At 54.7% G+C, this 19,977-nt stretch overlaps 1 protein-coding gene across 3 annotated transcripts in view; it reads left to right on the top strand.

The window, feature by feature from the left end:
- The window catches only part of GSE1 (Gse1 coiled-coil protein), a 345,746-nt gene that overhangs the window by 118,281 nt on the left and 207,488 nt on the right, over window positions 1-19,977 (top strand). For all 3 annotated transcript variants that reach the window (XM_084756158.1, XM_084756157.1, XM_084756159.1), the window contains exon 2: window positions 3,910-4,099. In XM_084756158.1, coding sequence (XP_084612284.1) covers window positions 3,910-4,099 — 190 coding nt within the window. The remainder of the gene's footprint in view (window positions 1-3,909; window positions 4,100-19,977) is intronic.

Raw genomic sequence — 19,977 nt, 5'->3', positions numbered from 1 at the left:
GCTACACTTTGCATAGTGTAGTAAGAAGTACTAGACCAGAGAAGGGACTGGCACGTGGTCCTCTGGTCCAGGCTCACACGCTGGACAGACAGCAGTTCCAGAGCTTAGCACTGGGCAGGGCAGGGACACGTGAAGATGTTGGTGCCAGGTACTCTGTTGGTCCAGAGCCATCCATCTCACACAGGCCATGGTCTGGGATACTGACATCCAGGACAGAGGGCTGTTGTGAACAGCCATCTTCGAGTTATCCCAGAGATGTGTGCTTTCTGTTTTCTTGTCTCTGTCCGCACGTACGCCTTGCTGGGCGGCTTGGTAGCTCTGCGTGTGATTTTGAGAGCAATAACACAGCTCCAAAGCCCCGCCTTACATCCCTACCTGTGTGCAAATTGTTTTCTCAGTTGTCAATGTTTCCTAACAACGAGACGCAGCCTTTAGAGGAAGCAACAGATGCTTCCAGAAGCACATGAGATACAAGATGGGGCTGGTGTCCTTCAGCCTAGCACCTGCTATCTTCCTGCAGCCTTGCCTGCTTAGCACTTTCATGTGGTCTTTCCCCGTGGGGTGGTTTGTGGCCCCTTGAGAAAGGGCTGGTGTCTATCACAGCCTTCTTGTTACAGTGACGCACAGTAGGCCTGCTGCACCACAGGGCCTTACATCTAAGAAAAACCCATCAGCACACCTGGCAGATGGAGTAGTAGGGTTTTCTAGAGGAACAGAATGGATGGTGTACACACACACACACACACACACACACACACACACACACACACACACGGCGGGTTGTTATTAGAGTGGCTTACACAATGTGGTCCAGCTAGTCCAACAATGGCTGTTTACCAACAGAAAGCTCAAGAATCCAGTAATTGTTCAGCCCACAAGGCTGGATGTCTCAGCGGGTCTTCAGTGTAGGTTCGAACCCTGAAGAAGTAGGCGAGGGCAAGCAGGCCAAAAGCAAATGCTTCCGTCTTCCACGTCCTTTACGTAGGCTGCTGCTGGAGTGTGTGCCGCACTTCAAATAATCCAGTCAAGAAAAACCCCTTATAGGTGTGCCTAGCCACCGGGTCTTAGTTAAGTCAGATGTAGCCAAGTTGACAGCCAAGAATAGTCATCATGAATGAGTGGATGGACAGACGGATGGATGGACAGATGGATGGGATGGATGGATGGGTGAGTAGGTAGGCAACAGCTAAGGGTATGATGCTGAGGTGCTGATGAAGAGCTGAGCTGGGCTCAATCACATGGCTCTTGATGTGACGCCCCCCACAGGCAAGCTACTGTGCTCCCCCTGCCACACACTACTCCCCTTGAGGGCTGAGTTCAGATTCCACTTGCTCCAGAAAAGCCCTTCTGGATCTCCTGGCTCTTGGGGGAGTCTCCCCACGCAGCCTCTGCAGCGCTGCCCCCCCCCCCCAATCCTTGCTTCCCCACGGCTCTTGCTTCCCATCTGCTGCTCTCTGTTAGAAGCTTCAACCCCCCCCCACCCCCCCCAGTTGCTTCATAGCTGACTGAAGTCACAGACAACTACTTAAGTTCAAAGCCCCAATTGCCATGCAAGTTCAGACAAGTCGCTGTGCCAACCCCCTGGCAAGGGGGTGGCTGGAAGGATTCACTGTGTGAGGCTGTGTAAAGACCTGAACGGGTGCCAACACCTAGTAGCTATTCAGCAAAGAGCATTCCTTTTTACTGTTGTTCTGTGCTAGACGCGGAACCGACGCCCTCTTTTACTTCAGCCTCATCCTAGGGGTGCCTCAGTGTTGCCCAGCTGCTTTCCCCAGCAGAAGCGTGCTGGTTCTTCTACACCAGGAGAAAAAGTAGGTCACAGGTATGGCACGAGTCCAGGGCATTCACAGTCTTCTGCTCCCCTCCACCCCATCCCCAGGGGCCATCACAAGGACACTGCCTGATTTGACCCATAAGCCTCCCCTGGCAGCAGGAGTCCCTGGCTGTTGGCATGGCATTCTGTCACCCCTCATCGATGTCGTAACCCTGTGTCTGTCTTTCGTTAGTTTCACTCTGATAGAATTTTCCATGGTGATTTAGGACAAGGTTGTGAAGTAGCCAAACCCCCTGCAGGGTAGGGCCCCAATCTGTGCAGAGCTCAAGGGGTCCCTGCCACACTGATGGACTCACCCCAGGATCCCAAGGAGCAAATGAATGAGCGAAGAACAGGTGATGTGTGTGGCCCGATGTGCTGCCTCCTGGCTCCAGCCTGCATGCCTGCCGTGAGGTTTGCGGGGGCTGCGGCTGGGCAGTGTCTTCCATATGGATGCTATAAATTAAAGCATTCCAGGAAACAGCACAGTAAATTCGTCCGCCTCTTGCCTGCAGAGCTGGTGGAAGCTGTGCTCGCCTCAGGAACTCTGAACATCCGTCTCACTTAGGGCGCTACTCCTACAGAACTAAGCTCTGGGGGGGGGGGGACTTAAAAATAACTGGATAAACAGAAAATGGCTTTTCACCAGCCCTGCACACTCAACGGGGAAGGGGGGGGGGCTACTAGCCTAGGTCTGGCTCCCCATAGTCCAAATGGCCTGGCAGGGTCTGAGCTGGCCCCAGCCGCCCACCTTGACCTGAAATCCCCCTGCTCTGGCCTGACCTTGCTTGTGACCTCAGTCTCTTTTTTTTCTGAGGTCCCTTCTGAAACTTCGGTTTCCCTAGCTGTTTGAAAGGGTGTGGGACAGCTAGACTAGTCAAAGTCACACACAGAAAGAAGTGTGTGTGGCAGGGATGGGGAGGGGTCAGAAGGCTGATAGCCAGAGACCGAGGTATGGAGCTCTAGACCATTTCTGTCTGGGAGGTGAGAAGGTTCTAGGGATGGACACGGGTGGTGTGGCATGGCTCTGTGGTAACCGGCGAATTCTGTGTTGAGTGCATGTGTTCACAACTTAAGCACACACAGGAGAGGGCCGGTGGGACTGCTCAGCGAGGAAAGGTGCAAGCTAGCAAGCGTGATGACCTGAGTTTGACCCCTGTACGCACACGGTGGAAGAGCTGACTCCGTATTTTGTGCTCTGATTTTTTTTTTTTTTTAGCCTAACTCAACCGAGTTGGGTGTCCTGGTGGGGGCTAGACACCTGTGTGCAGATGGCCGTCTCTGTCGTGATGGGGTAGCGTGGCAGCAGCTGTGCCCAGCAAGCTGGAGTGCGATGTGGCAACCCCACAGAGGTGCGCTGAAGCCTAGGGAGTCTGGTTTTAAAGGGTACCTACCCATACATGTGTTCCCATTGGCTCCCATGCTGCAGGGGCCTAGAAATATACAGAACCATTGTGTCCGGAGGTGAGGCCAGGCAAACTCGTGGGATAAAGGGGAAGAGGCCAAACAGTGGCTTCCCTGTTCCCCGAAAGACCCTAAGGATGGTGCAGTGGGTTCCTGAACCCTTTCCACTCACTCTGTGTTGTGGAGAACCTCACCCAGGACCCACAGACAATCATAACAGGATTGGGTAGATGCTGCCTGGTTTTGAAGAGACTGGTTCCCAGAGGATACAGGGAAGTGACATCCCCCTTATCTATGGGATGCAGCTGAGATGGCCATCCCAGCTTCCCAAGCTGACCACTGGGGCCCTGTGGCGTGCTCTGCACAAAGGCATATAAGCATCCCCAGGGACAGGCTGCCCAAGGGTGGGCCTTGGTGCATCTCCCCTCCCCCACCTCATCTTCCTCTTAAACCTTCGCCAGGGTGGCTGTCAGAAGATAGGGGCTTCTATGTCAGAATATGAAAAGATGGGCACATAGTGCTACAGTGTCCAATATTAGCCCGTGGTTCCTGGCCAGGCAAAGAGACTGCACACTGTTGAGCCAGCTCAGCTGGACTGCTGACCACAGAGGTCAAGCTACAGTCAAGAAGGAACAAGATAGCCTAAGACCCCTCTCCTTTCCTGCCTCAACTGTTGCCTTCTTTTCTTACAGGTCACCTCTGCCCCTCTGGAGTCACCTGCAGCTGTCCATGTTCCTGCAGCAGAGCCTGAGCTACAGCCGGTGGCCCCCACAGACAGTCTATCCAGGGGCCCCAGGACCACCCAGGAGCTGCGGCCAGTGTCAAGCCAGCAGAGCAGCCGGGACAGCTGGGACGGGGATGGAGTAGACGTCACAGCCACAGGTAGAGTAGTGTTTTGCGCCTCTCCACACAGGCTGGGCCTGAGCCAGCCCACAGGAGTTGGGACACTGGAGGCCGAGTTGGGACACTTGAGTTCAGAGTTGCATTCCACCTCGTGTCCTTGGCCTTATAGGGCTGGAGTCCGCTTCTTGGGGTTTGGTGAGTTCTCTTTATGGTTCGCGATGAGTTTACCCGTGTGCTGACTTATTCGTGCCTCTAAATGCCGTCATAGCATACATCAGCCTGCAGGTTGTTTTTGGGTAAGGTGGGTATGAGAACCAAGTGGCGTAGTCACCTTGTAAAGGCTTCCCTGTGGGACAGCAGGCATGAGAATGCCTGTGTCGAGGCTTCCCAGCTTGATGGTCTCATACCCTCTGTTGCTGTTTGGTGGCTTTCAAGTGAGCTGTGGCCAGGGTGGCTGTCCTGAGCCCATCAGCCACTTGTGGGCTCCTGAGGCCTTTACTGTAGCTACTGAGGACACAGTGGACATTTTTGTCTTTGTAGCTTCTTCTCAAGGTCCAGGGGACACTGCAGGGACCATCCTAGGCCATGCATGATGCCCTGGAGCAGGCTGTGGTATAGAGGATCTGTGGGAACCTGGTCCATGCTGTCCCTGGGGAGGAGTGGAGAGTCAAGGACCCACCTAGCCACTGAGGTGGTAGAGACCTGTAGTATGGCTTGTTAGAAAACAGTAGGAGCTGGGTCTGGAGAGGTGACAGGCAGACCAGAGATCATGTGACCCAGTTGCTTGGACCACCACAGGCCCAGGCTTTCATCTGGAGTGTTCACCTTGCAGTACTGACCTCCTTTCCTTTGTGAGATGAACTCAGTCCACAGATGGACCCAGGAGATCAAGTGTTTATGCCTTGGGGGCCTCATGGGCTTCAGACACTGGCAGGTGTGGAGAGGATGACCATACAACACGGGCGGGGGGGGGGGTTACAGGGCAGATGCTGCCAGAGGCTGGCACCCCCTTCCCCCTACACTCACATAGTCATCCAGCATGTATGGAACGTTGCATCTGTGTGATGTCATGGCGGTGGGTGGGCCTGGCCTTCACAGCAGTTGTGGCATCGGGCACCAAGGGAAAGACTGTCGTGTGTGAGCCTTCACGCTTGTCAGCTCTGCTGGCTTCCCTGGGACAATAGGCAGAACGCCATGCTTGTGTGAGCAGCACCTTCTGCAGCCCCACAGGTGTGCCCCATGGAAGCCAGGGTACTATGATTTGACATTAGTTCTCCGAGGTCCAGGATTTGCCCTTTGGGATTAGGTCTGGAAACCCCACTTGTCTCCGCATTTTCTTTAAAAAAAAAATTTTTTTTTTTAAAGATTTATTTATTATGTATACAATGTTCTGCCTGTATGTATGCCTGCCTGCCAGAAGAGGGCACTAGATCTCGTTATAGATGGTTGTGAGCCACCATATGGTTGCTGGGAATTGAACTCAGGCCCTCTGAAAGAGCAGCCAGTGCTTTTAACCTCTGAGCCATCTCTCCAGCCCCCATCTCTGCATTTTCTACCCACGGCAAAGTCAACCCTGAGATGTGTCTGTAGGGCCCCAGGAATGTTCCTGATGACTCTACATCCCCCAGGGCAGGCCAGCCCCTCATGGAGTTTTGTAGGAGAGCCTGCGGCCACTGTGTAGGGAGAGGTGCACCTACTTTGGGCTGAGGGACTTTCAGCAAATTCTCTTGTCTCCCAAACTGAGATTAGACTTGCCTGGTAGCAGGTAGGTCACGGGCTTCTGTGGCACCTAGGCAGGCAGAGGCTTGCGTGTTTGTTTGTGCATGCTGTTTTGCATCAGCAGAGCAGTATGCAGAGGGCTCAGAGAGGCTGAGTCACCCACCCCTGCCACACAGCAGTGATGAGGTACCGGAGTTTGAACCCTGTGTCTGGCTCCTACAACCTGCCCAGCTGTAGCCCAGCACTGTTAACTCTGATCCAGAAAGGCCCAGGTTTGGAGGCGTCATTGGAATTTCCAGTAAGGAGTCCTGTTGGGAGCTTTGGGGGGATGGGCCTTGTTACTTCTGAGTCCCTGACAATGACTCTTGGGTGGCTACAACCTGACTCCCTCTAGAGGCTGGCTCTGGGAATGGGGGTGGGATGGGGTGAGTCAGGGAACCAAGGGACGGGATCAGAGGGACCGCCCTGCCGTCCAAGCAAGGCAGAGCTAGGCACCAGGTCAGTAGACGGAAACAGACTGGCTGGGAGTCCTCCCCTGCCGTGAGAGCCTGGGCAGGGCACTGGTTCCCCGTCTGCCAGCTGTTCCCGGCAGGATGGATGGCCCAGGGCAGCGTCAGGCAGATACGGCCAGGAGCATGGCCTGTAGTCGGGTCCCACCGGGGCAGCTGCACTGCTCAGAAACTGACAGTGACTGATGGATTACCATACACCTGCCACCTCTCATCCGGCAGCCGGCGGCACGGCTCACACCAGCTGTGCGCCGTTAGCCTGCAGCGGGGCCAGTCACATGGGACATGGAGATGAGCTATGTGTGGTGCACATGCAAACATGTACGTAGATACACACAGAGACTGTGCATCAGAACCTCCCCACCTCACACAAACATGTATAGCACCAATAGGCGTGCGTGTAAATACAGGTGCTCAAACAGATGGGACAGACATGGGCATGCATACACACACGAGGAAACACTGACACAGGTGCACACAAGCTATGACGACCACGGAACACAGAGAAAGACTCACCAACACCCACGCACTTGGTCAGTCAAGAATATGCATGCACAGATCTCATGAATATAACACATGTGCAAACACAGACATGATCTAGACCCTGTACTCTGTAGGTGCATGCACACACACACACACACACACACACACACACACACACACACACACACTCCTACGTGTTCCTCTTCTTTCCAGAGTTTCGCTCCAAGAAGGCATTGCTAGGGCCCAGCTGTGGTGGCTTCAGCCAGTTCTGACTTGCACAGTCCTCTGTGGGGTTGGTCAGGGCAGGAAGGAGCCATATACTGCCTGGCAGGGCTGTGAATACCTCAGCCAACTATTTCTCAACTCTGCTTCCCTGAAAGCATTCTGTATTACGGAGCTAGTTGGGGGAAAGCCTGGTCTTCCCCCCCCCCCAGGAATTCCTGTGCCAAGCAATGCGTTTGGAGCTGTTGGGTTCTACCCACCAAGATTCCAGGGTTTCGTGGGATTTGGTGTCACTTAGAGAATAGCAGTGTCACCTCTGTGTCAGGGATAGACTTGTCCATGGGGAAGTTTCTAGTTAGCTAAGCCAGACAAACTGTGGGCAACATGGACTCACAGACACTGCAGTAGGAGACCCACCGCTGGTTGTAGGCCCAGTTGTGGGCCGTGGGGGAACTGGCCAGCATCTGTTAGCCGCCTTGGACCTGCTTCTCCATCCCGTCAGGACCACGGTGAGCCAAGTCATGGTTCCTCAAGCAAACAAGGCCCCAAGGAACCTTAGACTGGTGGGCAGTCCCCTGTGGGGAGGAGGGTGTGGCTTGGAGTCTTGTGTGGGCAGCCTTCCCTGCAGTGTGAGGGAACCTGGCTCTGTCAACGGCCTTGAGCCTCAAGCCAGACCAAGATCCATGTTAGTGGAAGCCGGCAAGGTGGTAGGGTGGGCTCTCAGGGCAGTTGTCCTTGTGCCAAGCACAGGGTCCCTGGAGTGGAAGTGATACCCACTCTCCAGTGACATGAGGGAGATGGCCTAGGTGTCACAGCAGGTCCCACGGCAGAGTGGCCACTGTGGAAATGAGGCCATCCCACTGAGTCAGCATCAGGGGCATTACATAAACGCCAAGACACATTGGTAGCTGCTAGGGAAGGTTGTGTGGGCTGTGCATGCTACGGCAGCAGCGTGTGCCCATCTTGTCTCTACATGTACTTTCTGCATGGCCGCAGGGGTGGCCATCTGCCCTGTTAGATGGATGGTAGCCTTGCGTGTCCGTTCTGGTTTGTGTAGCCGTTTCTCGTATCAGCAGAGACAGTAGAAACTGCAGTCCCCATTGGTGAGCTGAACCTCGTGTGCCAGAAGCCACGCCCAGTTGCTCTGGTCCCAGCCCCCCCCTTGCTCAGCTGAGTGTCAGCATCCTTATCAGTAGTCAGGCCAGTCACGTGTGCCCAACCGGGTGGGGCTTCGTGAAGACCTATCTGAGAGCACTGGGGCTTAGCTGTGCACTTATGGCTACCCTGTCCAGATGCCGGTGTCCACACGCTGCCATGGATAGCTGAGGACCTTACATTCTCACCAGCATACAGGTGCAAAAGTCTGGCTGCCACACGCTAGTTTACCCACGGGTACCGTCACTTTTCTTGTTACTATGATCAAACACCTGACGAAAGCGGCCTACGAGGGGAGGGTTTACTGGGCTTCTGGTTTCAGGGTAGAGTTTACTGTGGTGGGGAAATCACGGAAGGAGGAGCCTGAGGTCACATGGCATTCCCCAGTCAGGAAGCAGAGAGAAAACCGCCTCTGCTTAGCTTGCTTTCTCCTCTTTGTTCAGTCTAGGACCTCAGCCCATGGATGGTGCTACTCACGCTCAGCCAGGCTCTCTCCTGCTCAGCTAACCCAATATAAGAAACCCCTCGCAGGCACACTCAGAGGGCTGTCCAGTCAGGCTGACAGTCGGTATTAACTATCACATTACCTGCTCTTGGGAAGGAAAGCAGCTCCCCTCTGGGTAGTCAGTGATGGGCGTGCTGTGTAGAGTCACAGCGGTAGGAGAGCCATAGCACTGTCCTCTTGTTATACAGCCTCCCTATTATACAGTGACTTGGGTAGAGATGTGTCTCCTATAGCTGCTGTGATAAATCTTGAGCTGGGCATAACACACGAGTGCGTACACACACACATACACACACACCATACACACACACATACATACACATGGAGGCTGAGGCAAGAGCATTATCAGCTAGCCTGGACCACATAGTCTTCAGGTCTCACTGCGTGCATCCAGGATAGACAGGGCCAGTTTCTGGGAGGCTACAGGGGAAGCCTTGTCCTCCTTCTAGAACATTCCATAGCTTGCAACCCCTATGTCTGTCCTCAAGGCTTGAGGTACAGAACAACCATCACCATGGTCCTTGGTGACCCTCTCCTACCTGACTTATCTACCATCAACCCCCTGTGGCTGCCCTGGGACAGCCTTGCTGCTAACCTGTCCCTCAGGCAGCTGCTCGGTAGCCACATGCTGTAGTCTGCACCTGGTAGGCTCTGTCATCAGGACTGGGAAGCCTCTGGGGTTTGTCATGCCACTGACCATGACACCATGCGGAAATCACTGGGTTGTTCAGGGTAGGAGCTAACCCCATCACTAATAGGTGGGGTGAGAGTACTCCGCTGTGGAAATCCTGCTTGGCTGACCGGGTCCTGGAATTCCAATACTTGCGGCTTTGCCTTCCAGGTTCCTGGGGGCCTTTGTGTTCCATCCCTAGTAGGCCCTTGGAGGGATCTGGAAAGCCAGTGTGCCCTCTGCCTCCACAGCTATGATAGGACATTGTTGATTGTGTCTGAGGAAAAGAGGGCTTAGGGCAGAGCTCTGTCTCTCTCTCTCTCCACCAGGTGGCCACTCAGCACTGTGTCGCTGTCTCTGGAGCCTTAAGCCTTGAGCCTATGTCCTACCTAGGGCTCCTAAGGCCCCATTTCCTGGTTCTGAGGGCACCCTGGGGGCTACTCGTCACCTGGTCCTTTCCCTACCCTCCAAGTGCTGACTGGGTTTGAGGTTACTCAAGGCTTCCCCCTGCTCCTGCCACCTGTCCTTGTGTCTCCCTATCTTCTGTCCACTTGGCACCGTCTTCCTACCTTGACTCTGACTCCATACCTTCTTCTTCCCTGGGAGGGAGCTCTCTGGGTTCCATCTGAGAACACAGATCCCAAGAAACAGGTTCCCTGGGCTGAGCTGCAGCCCTGGGGAGGGTTTCTGGGTGCTGGGGCCGTATTTAGCGGTCACGACTCGGGGCTGTGAGGTGCTGGTGCTAGAAGTGGGCATTACAAGTGCCTGTCCCAACTGCCATTCCCACCTCTTGTTTTCCTAGCCGTGGGTTAAATAAGCTATGGCTTGTGCAGTCGGGACGTGAGCATCTTCACGTGCATGAATCTGAGCTTGCTGTGCTCTGAGGCCTGCCTCTGCCTCCAGCCTTCTGACATAAGCTGGATATCATCTTGGGCTTTGGTTTCCAATCTATGGCACAAGAGCAGTGGCCCGACTGTCTTCATGAGGATTTCTACCCCTGTGATAAAGCACTGACCGAAAGCAACTTGAGGAGCTGGGGCGTGCAGGGGTGTGTGTGGTTGTTTGGTTTCTATATCCCAGTAACAGTCCCCTGAAACCACGGCAGGAACCCTGAGGCAGCGAGGGAAGGAGAAGACATGGAGGAACAACGCTGTTCACTGACTTGTTCCTCATGGCTTTCTCAGTCTGGTTTCTTTTTATTTTCTTTTTGGTTGTTGTTTGGTTGTTTGTTTTGTGTTTTGTTGTTTCTTGGCGGGTTTTGTTTTGTTTTTTTGTGTTTCAAGACAGGGTTTCTCTGTGTAGCCTTGCCTGTCCTAGACTCGCTTTGTAGACCAGGCTGGCCTCGAACTCACAGCGATCCGACTGCCTCTGCCTCCCAAGTGCTGGGATTAAAGGCGTGCGCCACCACGCCCGGTGCCTCAGTCTGGTTTCTTAAACAACCCCCAGAACCTGGGGGGAGGCACCACCTGTAGTGGCCTGGACTCTTCCACAGCAATCATCAATCAAGAAAATGCCCCACAGAGTTGCCCACAGGCCATCTGCTGGAGGTGTCTTCCCAATTAACGTTCCTCTTCCTAGGTAACTGTAGCTTGCTTCAGGTTGACCAAAAATTGACTGGCACAGTGGCCATTTGAAGGCAAGACCTGGCTGTATCTAATGTGTAGTGTGATGCCAGCACACTGGACAAGGGCTCACTGGCTTGTGGCCAGCAACCCTGCCTCGTCAGTCTTCTTTGTCAGTAAAATGGGCTCTTGGGTGAGGCTGCCTCTGGCCAGGAAGGCAGAGAGGGTACACAGCTGGCAGAATGCCATGGCAGCATGGTGAGAGCGCGTAGTGGCACCAGGCACAGGAAGGTTCTGCCTGTGGCTGGTTGGTAAACTGCAGCTGCTGCAAGGGGTACAGAGTGGGATGTGCTCCCCCCGCATTGCCCCCCCTCCCCTCTGCACTAGGACCGCCTGGGCTCTTGTCACACACCCCACTGTGCCGTCTGCCAGTGGAGCTGGGGTCCACTGTCTGGTTCCTACTAGCAGTGATTTTTATCTTCTTGGGAACGTCTCATAATGCTGGAAGCATGGCTTGCAAGTCAGGGCAGGAAATCTCGAAGCCTCTAAAGGTACAGGAGGTTAAAAAGACCTTTTACCCAGAGAGGGGGTGCCTGGAGTTTCTCTGAGTACAGTGGGGCTCAAAGGCGCTAGGCAGAGACTGGCCCTCCCTCCTTCCCTCTTTCCTCTTTTAGTAGGCATTTTGTTTTTGACACAGGGTCTTCCCATGTAGCCCAGGCTAGCCCAAAAGTCTCCATCCTCCTGCCTTAGCGTCTAGAGAGCTAAGGCGACAGACGCGGGCCGCCATGCTCAGCTAGGCCTGTGTGCTGGACAAGCACATTGCCTTTGAGGTGCTCCCTGAGGTCTCTGGGAAATGGTGGCCACACCAGTCAGTGTCCTTAACAACGATGTCTGACGGCCCCTCCCCTGTACCCCCTTCCTCTTTTTAAAAATAGTTTGGTTGTTTTGAGTTGGGGGTCTCACTCTGTAGTCCAAGCTTGGACTCAGAGTCCTGCTGTGATGGCAGGCCTGTGTCCTCATCCCTGGCAGCTCTGCCTTCCTTGAATGATGGCTCCACGCCACTGGGGCCTGCTGTCCTTCCTCCACTTCCTTCGCCGATGTGTGGCTGTGTGCTCCTGCCACTGGTTTTGATTTCCGGGAAAGCAAAGAGAAAAGGGCATGTAACCCAGGGAGCTGGAAATGGTAACCCACGTGTTGGCTCAGAGCCAGTGTCTTCCTGCCCACTTGTGATCAGAGCAGACCTCTGCGCCTAGTGTGCTGGGGCCCAGAAGTGATACTTGCTGCCCAATGGAAGTCCAGCCCCAGAAGGTTAGAGATGTGTGTGTGTGTGTGTGTGTGTGTGTGTGTGTGTGTGTGTGTGTGTGTGTGTCTCAGCTGACATGAGAACCTGAGTTCTGTCCCTAGCACCTATGTAAAAGCTGAGTGTGTTGGTTCACACATGTCATCCCAGAATTGGGGAAGAGGAGACAGGAGGGGCTTGCTGGCTCGCCAGCCTAGCTCAGTTGGTGAGTTCCAGACCAATAGGAGGCCCTGTTATCTTAAAATGTCAGGGAGTGATTGATGAAGACCACCTGCTGCCAGAGACTGACCTCTAAGTGTGCACACACGTGCACCTGCCCCTGCCTCTACACACAGGCCCGTAAACACACACAGAGACCATGCATTGGGCCATGAAGTGACTATTGTGGGCCCCTTAGGGTCATGAGCCCTAAGGAGACAATGCTGTAGCCTGCTCTTCTGAGGGCCATGTGTGTGTGACACTTTCCCTGTGTCCCCGGGGCCTTCCATTGCAACCATCCAGGTTTTAGTGACTGCTGGTGGAATTGCAGCCTCTCTCCTCAGTGTTATTCCCATCTGAGATGCTCTTCTCTCCTGTTTGTGTGTCTTTTACCTTCACACTGCTTGTCCCCCCTCTGTGTGTGTGTGTGTGTGTGTGTGTGTGTGTGTGTGTGTGATCTTCGCGCACATGCATGTGACTTGGCGTCTACTGCACCTTACAAAAAGCAGAAGAAACAACACCTACTGGAAATGAAGGGCCCAACGCGCATATGAGCATATCTCGGCTTAGGGCACCTCAGGGTGACAGTTGAGTGTGTGTTCTGGAGGATGGGGTAGACTTCAAGCTCCTTCAAGTGAACGCTTGTAGAGGAGCACTTATTGAGTGATAGCCCTGTACCATGACAGTCTGGGAACAGCATTCTTCCTGTCACACCAGTTTCCTGTGATGCTGTCATATGTCACTTGGTTTAATGGCTGCAAATATGCTTCTTCCTTTTAGGCTAGAGGTCAGAGGTCAGAGGTCTCAGCTGGGTTCCAAGCTAAGGTCTCATAAGCTACTTCCTCCTGCATGTTCCAGTGTAAGATCTGCCTTGTTCCTGCCCCAGCTTCCTGAAGCTTCAGAGGTCCTTGGCTTGGGGCCCCCCTCCTTCCCTCTTTCCTCTCCCACTGAACCCCTCTCTCTACTGTAATAACTCTGAGCCTCCACCAGACTAATCTAGCCACTCCTTCTGCCTAGAGTTTGTGTCCTGCTTTGCCGTTCCGTTCACAGTTTCGAGATGAGGCCGTGTCTCCTAGAGCCTGCTGACTGGCGTTCTGTTTAGCCCCCAGGTGTACAGGGTCCCTGATGTCAGTGAAAGACTGTGTGGGGAGGGACAGAGTGGAAGGGGAAGCATGTCTCTGTTCAGGCAGTTCCAGGACCGTAAGGTCATTCCAGAACTCAGGGCTGGTGGACCTACCTCGTGAGCTGCTGCCGTGACCACAGCCTGCATTTGGGCCCCTCAGTTCCCACTATTGCTGAGCAGGTGGGGGGAATCCATCCCCTACAGAGGATGTGGATGTAGCTTGTTCCTGGCCCAGGAGGGGGTGCAACGGAGCACAGCCAGAAGCCAAAGCTAAAAGCACCTGGAGTGAGTGGCCCCTCCCCTCAGCAGGGTACCCCCCCTCCTAGTGGACTGTGTCCCCTTGTATCCCATGGGCATCTACAACCCCCACCCACCCCCAAGCAAAAGTACCTGGCACCCCATCCCTGAAGTTGTTTCTTTGACTTTTGCCCTTTATCTTGACCTCCTGTGGTGCTGAGCTGTTAATATGAATGAGGGCTGTCGTTGTGACCCCTCTGGGTTGTCTCTGGTTTCCAGGACATAGCCCTCCTCCTCTGTGCAGTAAATGTCAGGACTATAGGAAAGTGGCCCGTCACCGCTGAGGGCCTGACTCCCATGTATAGCCACAGTGGCTGTGCCAGGTAGGGTGCTGAGAAACAGGAGGAGGCCTGCTTGGCCCTGTTGGCTCCAAATATGGACTCAGCTCTTTAAGAAGCTCAGAGACATGGAGGGAGGCGAATGGACAGGCAGGGAGAAGGGAGCCCTCCCCCGGGTTCACTGTTGCCTCCCATGAGTGAGGCCACTGCTGCCCCCACACACAGCCAGAGCAGGCTGGGCCAGCCACTCCGCACCAGAGGAGCCCAGGAGGAAAGTTCTTCCACCACAGCGAGCCCCGGGGAAAGCGTGCAACAGCTTGGAGGAGGGAGTGTGGGTCTTGGGACTGGTGCCCAGACATCGAGGCCTGCAGGCGGATGTGGGCTAACAGAGGGCAGAGCCCTGACTCAAACGCGGGGTGTCTTGGCTCAGGGAGACGGAGCTGCATGTGGGGTATGAGTGTTGGCCCAAGAGGCAGTGCTTTGGGGTCCCAAATTCAGCCCAGCAGATTCTGAGGCGTGTGGTAGGGTATTGAGCCAACTGCCCGACAACTTGCCCCGAGGCCTGAGCCTTCCCACACCCTCCCCACTGACAGCTGTGGAACACAGGCTGACCCAGAGCTGACCCTGGCACTGAGCCTGCCCTCAGACCATCTATGTGCTCCCAGCTCCTGAGGCCACTGAGGCCCACATTTCCTGGGGGTGCCTGTCAGCCTGGGACAAACCTGGGTGAAAAGACCAATGCTGACCTGTCTTCCAGGCCGTCCTTCATCACAGTGTCAGGGGCAGCGTTGGTGATGGCTGCATGGGACCCAGGCTCGGACCAGGCCCTGGTTCTGACCCCTCCTTTTCCTGGTGTGGAGTGCAGGTTACAGATTATGAAGGGGACACACACTGTCTTGCAGGGCTCTTTGAGGTAGTGAGTGGCCCGTCCCTGACAGTATTCAAGGAGATTGAGCCCCACTGGGGAGTCTGTGGGCAAGGGGGTGTCAGCAATGATGGGGGACACCAGTGGCAATGTTTGGGGGGCTCCCGGGGGAGCTTCCAGACAATTCTGGGTTCTCATAGGTCGTACATGTGGTCATCTGGGATGCTGGGACCTGGACGGAGCCTGTGGTCCTGGCTGTTCCTTTGTGCAGCGGTGCTCTGCCTACCTGGGTTAACCTATCTGGCTCCTAGGCCTGTCTCCAGCCTTTAGTGGTCATTGCTTGTGTGGATTGCATCAGTAGAAAGGTGCAGAGCTCTGGCCTTGGGTAGGCAAGAGGTAGCCTCTCCCGAGCTTTTCCCAGGCCCTTCAGCGGTTACCATACACAGACTTCTGCGCCCCCTGAATAATAGGGTTCCCTCAGCTGCGAGGGCAAAGGGTAGTTGCCTGACTTCGTTGACCTGAGCCGGGAACATCAGCAGTCACTCAGGTGCTGTGACCAGAGGAAGCTATTAGGGAGAACCGCGGACGAATCCTGACACTTGTCAGCATGGCAGTTCTGTGTATCCTGCTAGCTGGGTGGCTGCCCTGATAGGCTGCAGGGAATCTGACAAGACAATGGCTTTGGCAGGAAGGTGAGGACAGAGGGATCCTGATAAGCCTGTCTCCTTTGATGGTGGTGGCACCTCACTTTCTTTTATACGATCCAGAAGACCTTGAGGGCCCAAGTCCCCATCAGGACGTCACAGTGAAAAGCATAACCCTTTCACTGCTGGCCTAGGTGTAAGTCCTGGGTTTGCCAAATAAAGCTGTGTGACTTGTGCTAGCCTCCGGGCCTCGTGGGGCTTCTCCTCATCCTAACAGAGTTGCCAGCACTCCTGCTGGTTTGTGGGCAAACGGGGGAGGGGGGGATGAGACCCTTGACAGGCACAGGCCTGTTAATTGCCAGCTTCCTGAATTGTCCTTTTGCTGTCCTTACCCAGTGGCTCTTGTGTCCCAGGGTCACCTCCTAAACTCCTTCTGCCCCTCTGGCTTTGTCTCACCTTTTATAGGTGGGGGAGGGGGGGACAGGACAACCACACAGGGACAGCACTGTCCCTGGGGATAGGACACTCCTGAGCCTCACCCTCTTCCCCTCTGGCTGAGCAGAGAAGCCAGCAAGGGGAAACCTGGCTCTTTACAAAGTGCGCTGTGCAACTGTCAAGACAGGCAGCTAGCATAACGCCAGTCCCGCCCTCACTCTCCCTCCCCCCCCCCCCCAACGTCACATGGGCCTGAATGGGCCTCACAGGGCCAAACATTGAGTGTGTTGGTGTTTGGCCAGGTATTGACAAAAGGGACCAGAAGCTGGAGCCCAAAACACTACATTTACATCGGAGCCTCTTGTCCCAGGACTCCCAGGCCAGATCAGGATAGCAGATTGTCACACAAGTCCCCCACTCACAAAAAGACAGCCCTAGCCCAGTTCCTTTATCCCCTTCCCAACGTTAGCCAGAGGAAGAAAGTGGCATTTATCATACATTCGTGTGGTGGCTCTTGGTGCCTTAGCTCCTCCGTGATCCCCTATTGATAGAGGCAGAAATGGAGGCTCCTTAAGGAGATAAAAGCCTGAGTTTTCCTTGGGGGGCCACCCCCCCCCAACAGTGGCTCCTCTCAAGCCCTTATGTTTCTTCTTTGGGCCTTGGCAGCAGTGGCCCCCGTATCATAGCAAAGTGCACCCTACAACTCACAATGCATGTGCACTTCCTACAAGGGACACCCTGCATTCCTGTCCTCTCTCCTGGTGCTGACTTGGAACTACATCTGGGGACCCCCCAAGCCCCTGAGCTACTGCTGTCCTGGCCCTGGGTTCCTGTGCCTCTTTCTTGGGGATGATTACATGGGCTGGGCTGGGTTGAGGGTGGAGGCTGGGTACTGCCTCTCATCTCCCTAATGGTAGGCTTGATTGCAGACAGAGTCTGTGGCTGGGTGGTGTGGGCCACTGTGGGCTGGGGCTCTGGTCCCGGCCTGCCTGCCAGGCGTGTGGTCCTGGCTGGGGACACACAAGAACACAGTTCTGACTCTGTTCTCTGAGCCTCGGCAGGCAAGCTGTCACCACAGTGGGCCGGGAGCTGGAGGCACGCCTAGAAGCAGAGGGAGAGTGCCATGGCCCCTGGCACCCAGCCCTGCCAAGCCACAGGTGCCCCTGCCCTCTGGTGTGGGTGGAAAGGCTGCTAGGCAGAGAGCAGGAGGTGGAAAGGGCGAGCGGGAGGAGACAGAGCAGCGGGGAAAGCTAAGGACACGTGCCCCAGCAACAGCCCGTGTTGCTCACTCTGCCTCGCTCTCACTGCCGTGAAGCAGGTTGAGCCCCGTAATACCCTCGGAAGAGTGGGGAGCACTGAGAGCACCCTGTCCCTGCCTGTCGTCTTTTTCCTTTTGATTTTCGGTTCTAGAACTCTAGCCGCTCTGATTAGGGAATGTTTGTGGGGTGACATGTGAATGGCTGTGGGTCCCTTTAGGAACCATACATGGTACAGGGGCTTGGGGGTGGCAGGGGACCAACGATATCTGGGTATCTGTGTCTCTCTAGGTGCCTCAGCAGAGTAGCTGGGCACGGTGCCACAGTCCCTCGTGGCTTGGGTTTGCCTCTCTCCCCTCCGCTCCTAACAATACTTCCTAACCCAGGGATTCAGGTGTGGGATTCCAGCTCCTGGCAGAGCCCTCGGGAGAAAGGGAGATGCCAATTAAAATTCAAGGCTGGCCCTGCTTGGTGGTGCACACCCTTAATCCCAGTGCTCAGGAGGCAAAGGCTGGCAGTTCGCTGTGAGTTCGAGGCTAGCCTGATCTACAAAGAGAGTCCCAGGCCAGCCAGAACTACCCTGGTGAGACCTTGTCTCAAAACAAAACAAACAAAATAAAACAAACAAACAAACAAAAATCTCCTGTCAGCTGTGTGGCCTGGGACAAGTCATATAATCTGTCTGTGGTTCAGTTTCCTCATCTGAAAAGTGGAGGGACTCATGGAACATGGTGGCGGGCCCATGAGACAGTGTGCAGGAAGCAGCCACTGCGCAGGCCCTGGGTAAAGACGGTGGCTTCCCTCCTTCCTGGAGTGGTCGCTGCTAGAGGAGGCTGGAGCTCACTGCCTTGTCCTCAGGTGGTGAGTGCCCCTCCTGGCCCTGCCTAAGACCTGACCAAGAGCCCTTTAAGGAGTCCTAAGGCCAGGACTGCCGGTGGGCAGAGGCTGGTGGGAGGCCCAGGCTCATCTGGCCACACTGCCCCTGGCCACATTGCCCCAGCAGGAAGTCTGACATTTGGCTTTATCTCTGGGCCTTTGCCCACAGCCCAGGCCCCAGGAAGGGTTATCAGCTTGGACATCTGCACCCCAACGGGCTAGGGAACACTGCGGTCAGTCAATCTCCTCGGGAGCAGCAGCTGTCTCCTGGTTTCAGACCCACGGTAGCCGGTGCCAAGGACAGAGCAGGGTGGAGAGCTGAGGGCTTGTGGGGCTTGGAGGCTGGGCTGTCGGAGCCTGCAGAACCAAGGGCCCAGGATAGCTGCCTAAGGAACAGGATGGGGCTGGAGGAGGGGCATCATATCACAGGCAGCCCAGCAAGGAGGTCTGCATAGACCAGTCCATCATCCAGCTCACAAACTCTCCTTGGGATACCTGGCACCCCGGAATGGGATGGTTACTGGCATTTTGCTTGGGGACCGTGCTCTCCAGCCTTATGGGAACACTCTGGATGCATGGAAGCCTTGATGACACCTGCTTGCCAATTTTTTTCCATCTATAGCTGTATCTATATCTTTCACATTTACAGTTGTTATTTATTTTATGTGTATAGGCATTTTGCATGCATGCATGTCTGCATGCCACACATGTGCGCAATGCACACAGAGGACAGAAGAGGGCGTCAGATCCCCTGGGGCTGGAGTTGTGAGCCTCCATGTTTGTCCTCTGGAAGAACACCCCAGTGCCCTTAACCACTGAAGCCATCCCTTCAGCTCTTTACTAGTTTTTCATTTTTGTTTTGTTTTGTTTTGTTGTTTGTTTGTTTTTTAACAGAAGTGAACTCCTCCTCTGTTCAAAAATCCTCCACAAAGCAACAGTGTGGTGATGTATATTGTGTCCCTGTTGTCATGGCAGCTTCCTTCCCTTCCAGCTCACAATCACCCGTCACTCAAAAAAGGACCCCACCACATGTCACCTCTGCTCCCTGACTCTCCTGATGGTCACACACTGGCATAGTCCCTTCAACTGACCTGGTGCAGCCATTTGCCACCACAGAGTCACTCAGCACTTGGGTTCTTCTAGAGAGGACAGTACAGGTGCAGTGGCACTGCAGTGCCACTTGCCACCAGGCTGATCCCTGCTTAGTGACCATTTGGCTATTGTGACCCGTCCTCCTTTGAATACCATGTGCTCCTATCTTGGGACCTGTGCTTGGCTCCTTGGGGATGTGCCTGTGAGTGGGTCTCGAAATCATACTCTTAAATGAACAAATTGTATTTAATGATACACATATACCTCTGGTTAAGGACAGTTTTACTATTTGTGATGTCTGTAGGAGGTGGGAACACAGGAAGCGAAGGCTGAGGGTGACAGACGGAATGTGAAGGAGGCAGCCATATCATGCTTGCTCTCCTTGAACAGACAGCTTAGTAATTTGGAATCAAGTAGGCAGTTCAGGTTGGCCTTCGGGTCTGTATTGACTCTACAAGACCGAGGACCAGAGGCCAGCTGGTCCTGATGGTCTCCTAGCTACTAGCCCTCCTATGGGGCTGTGAGCTAAAGCAGAGGCCAGTAGGCCAGGCTGCGAACAATTCCACAGGAAGCTGGGAAGCAGTTCTGAACCCCAGAGAGAGGCCCAGAAGCAGCAATTCTTGGCTTGGCTCTTCTCAGGATAATCCCCTGCCACTCTCAGGTCTGCTGTCCATGCCTACCCTGTGGTGGCTGCAGGTACACTGTCATCCATCATAGGCCCAGACCAC

This window comes from Acomys minous (assembly GCF_964271855.1).
Source record: "Acomys minous genome assembly, chromosome: 14".
Classification (NCBI taxonomy): domain Eukaryota; kingdom Metazoa; phylum Chordata; class Mammalia; order Rodentia; family Muridae; genus Acomys; species Acomys minous.
Note: the sequence above shows the minus strand (reverse complement) of the source record. Positions and strands in the feature narration are given on the sequence as shown.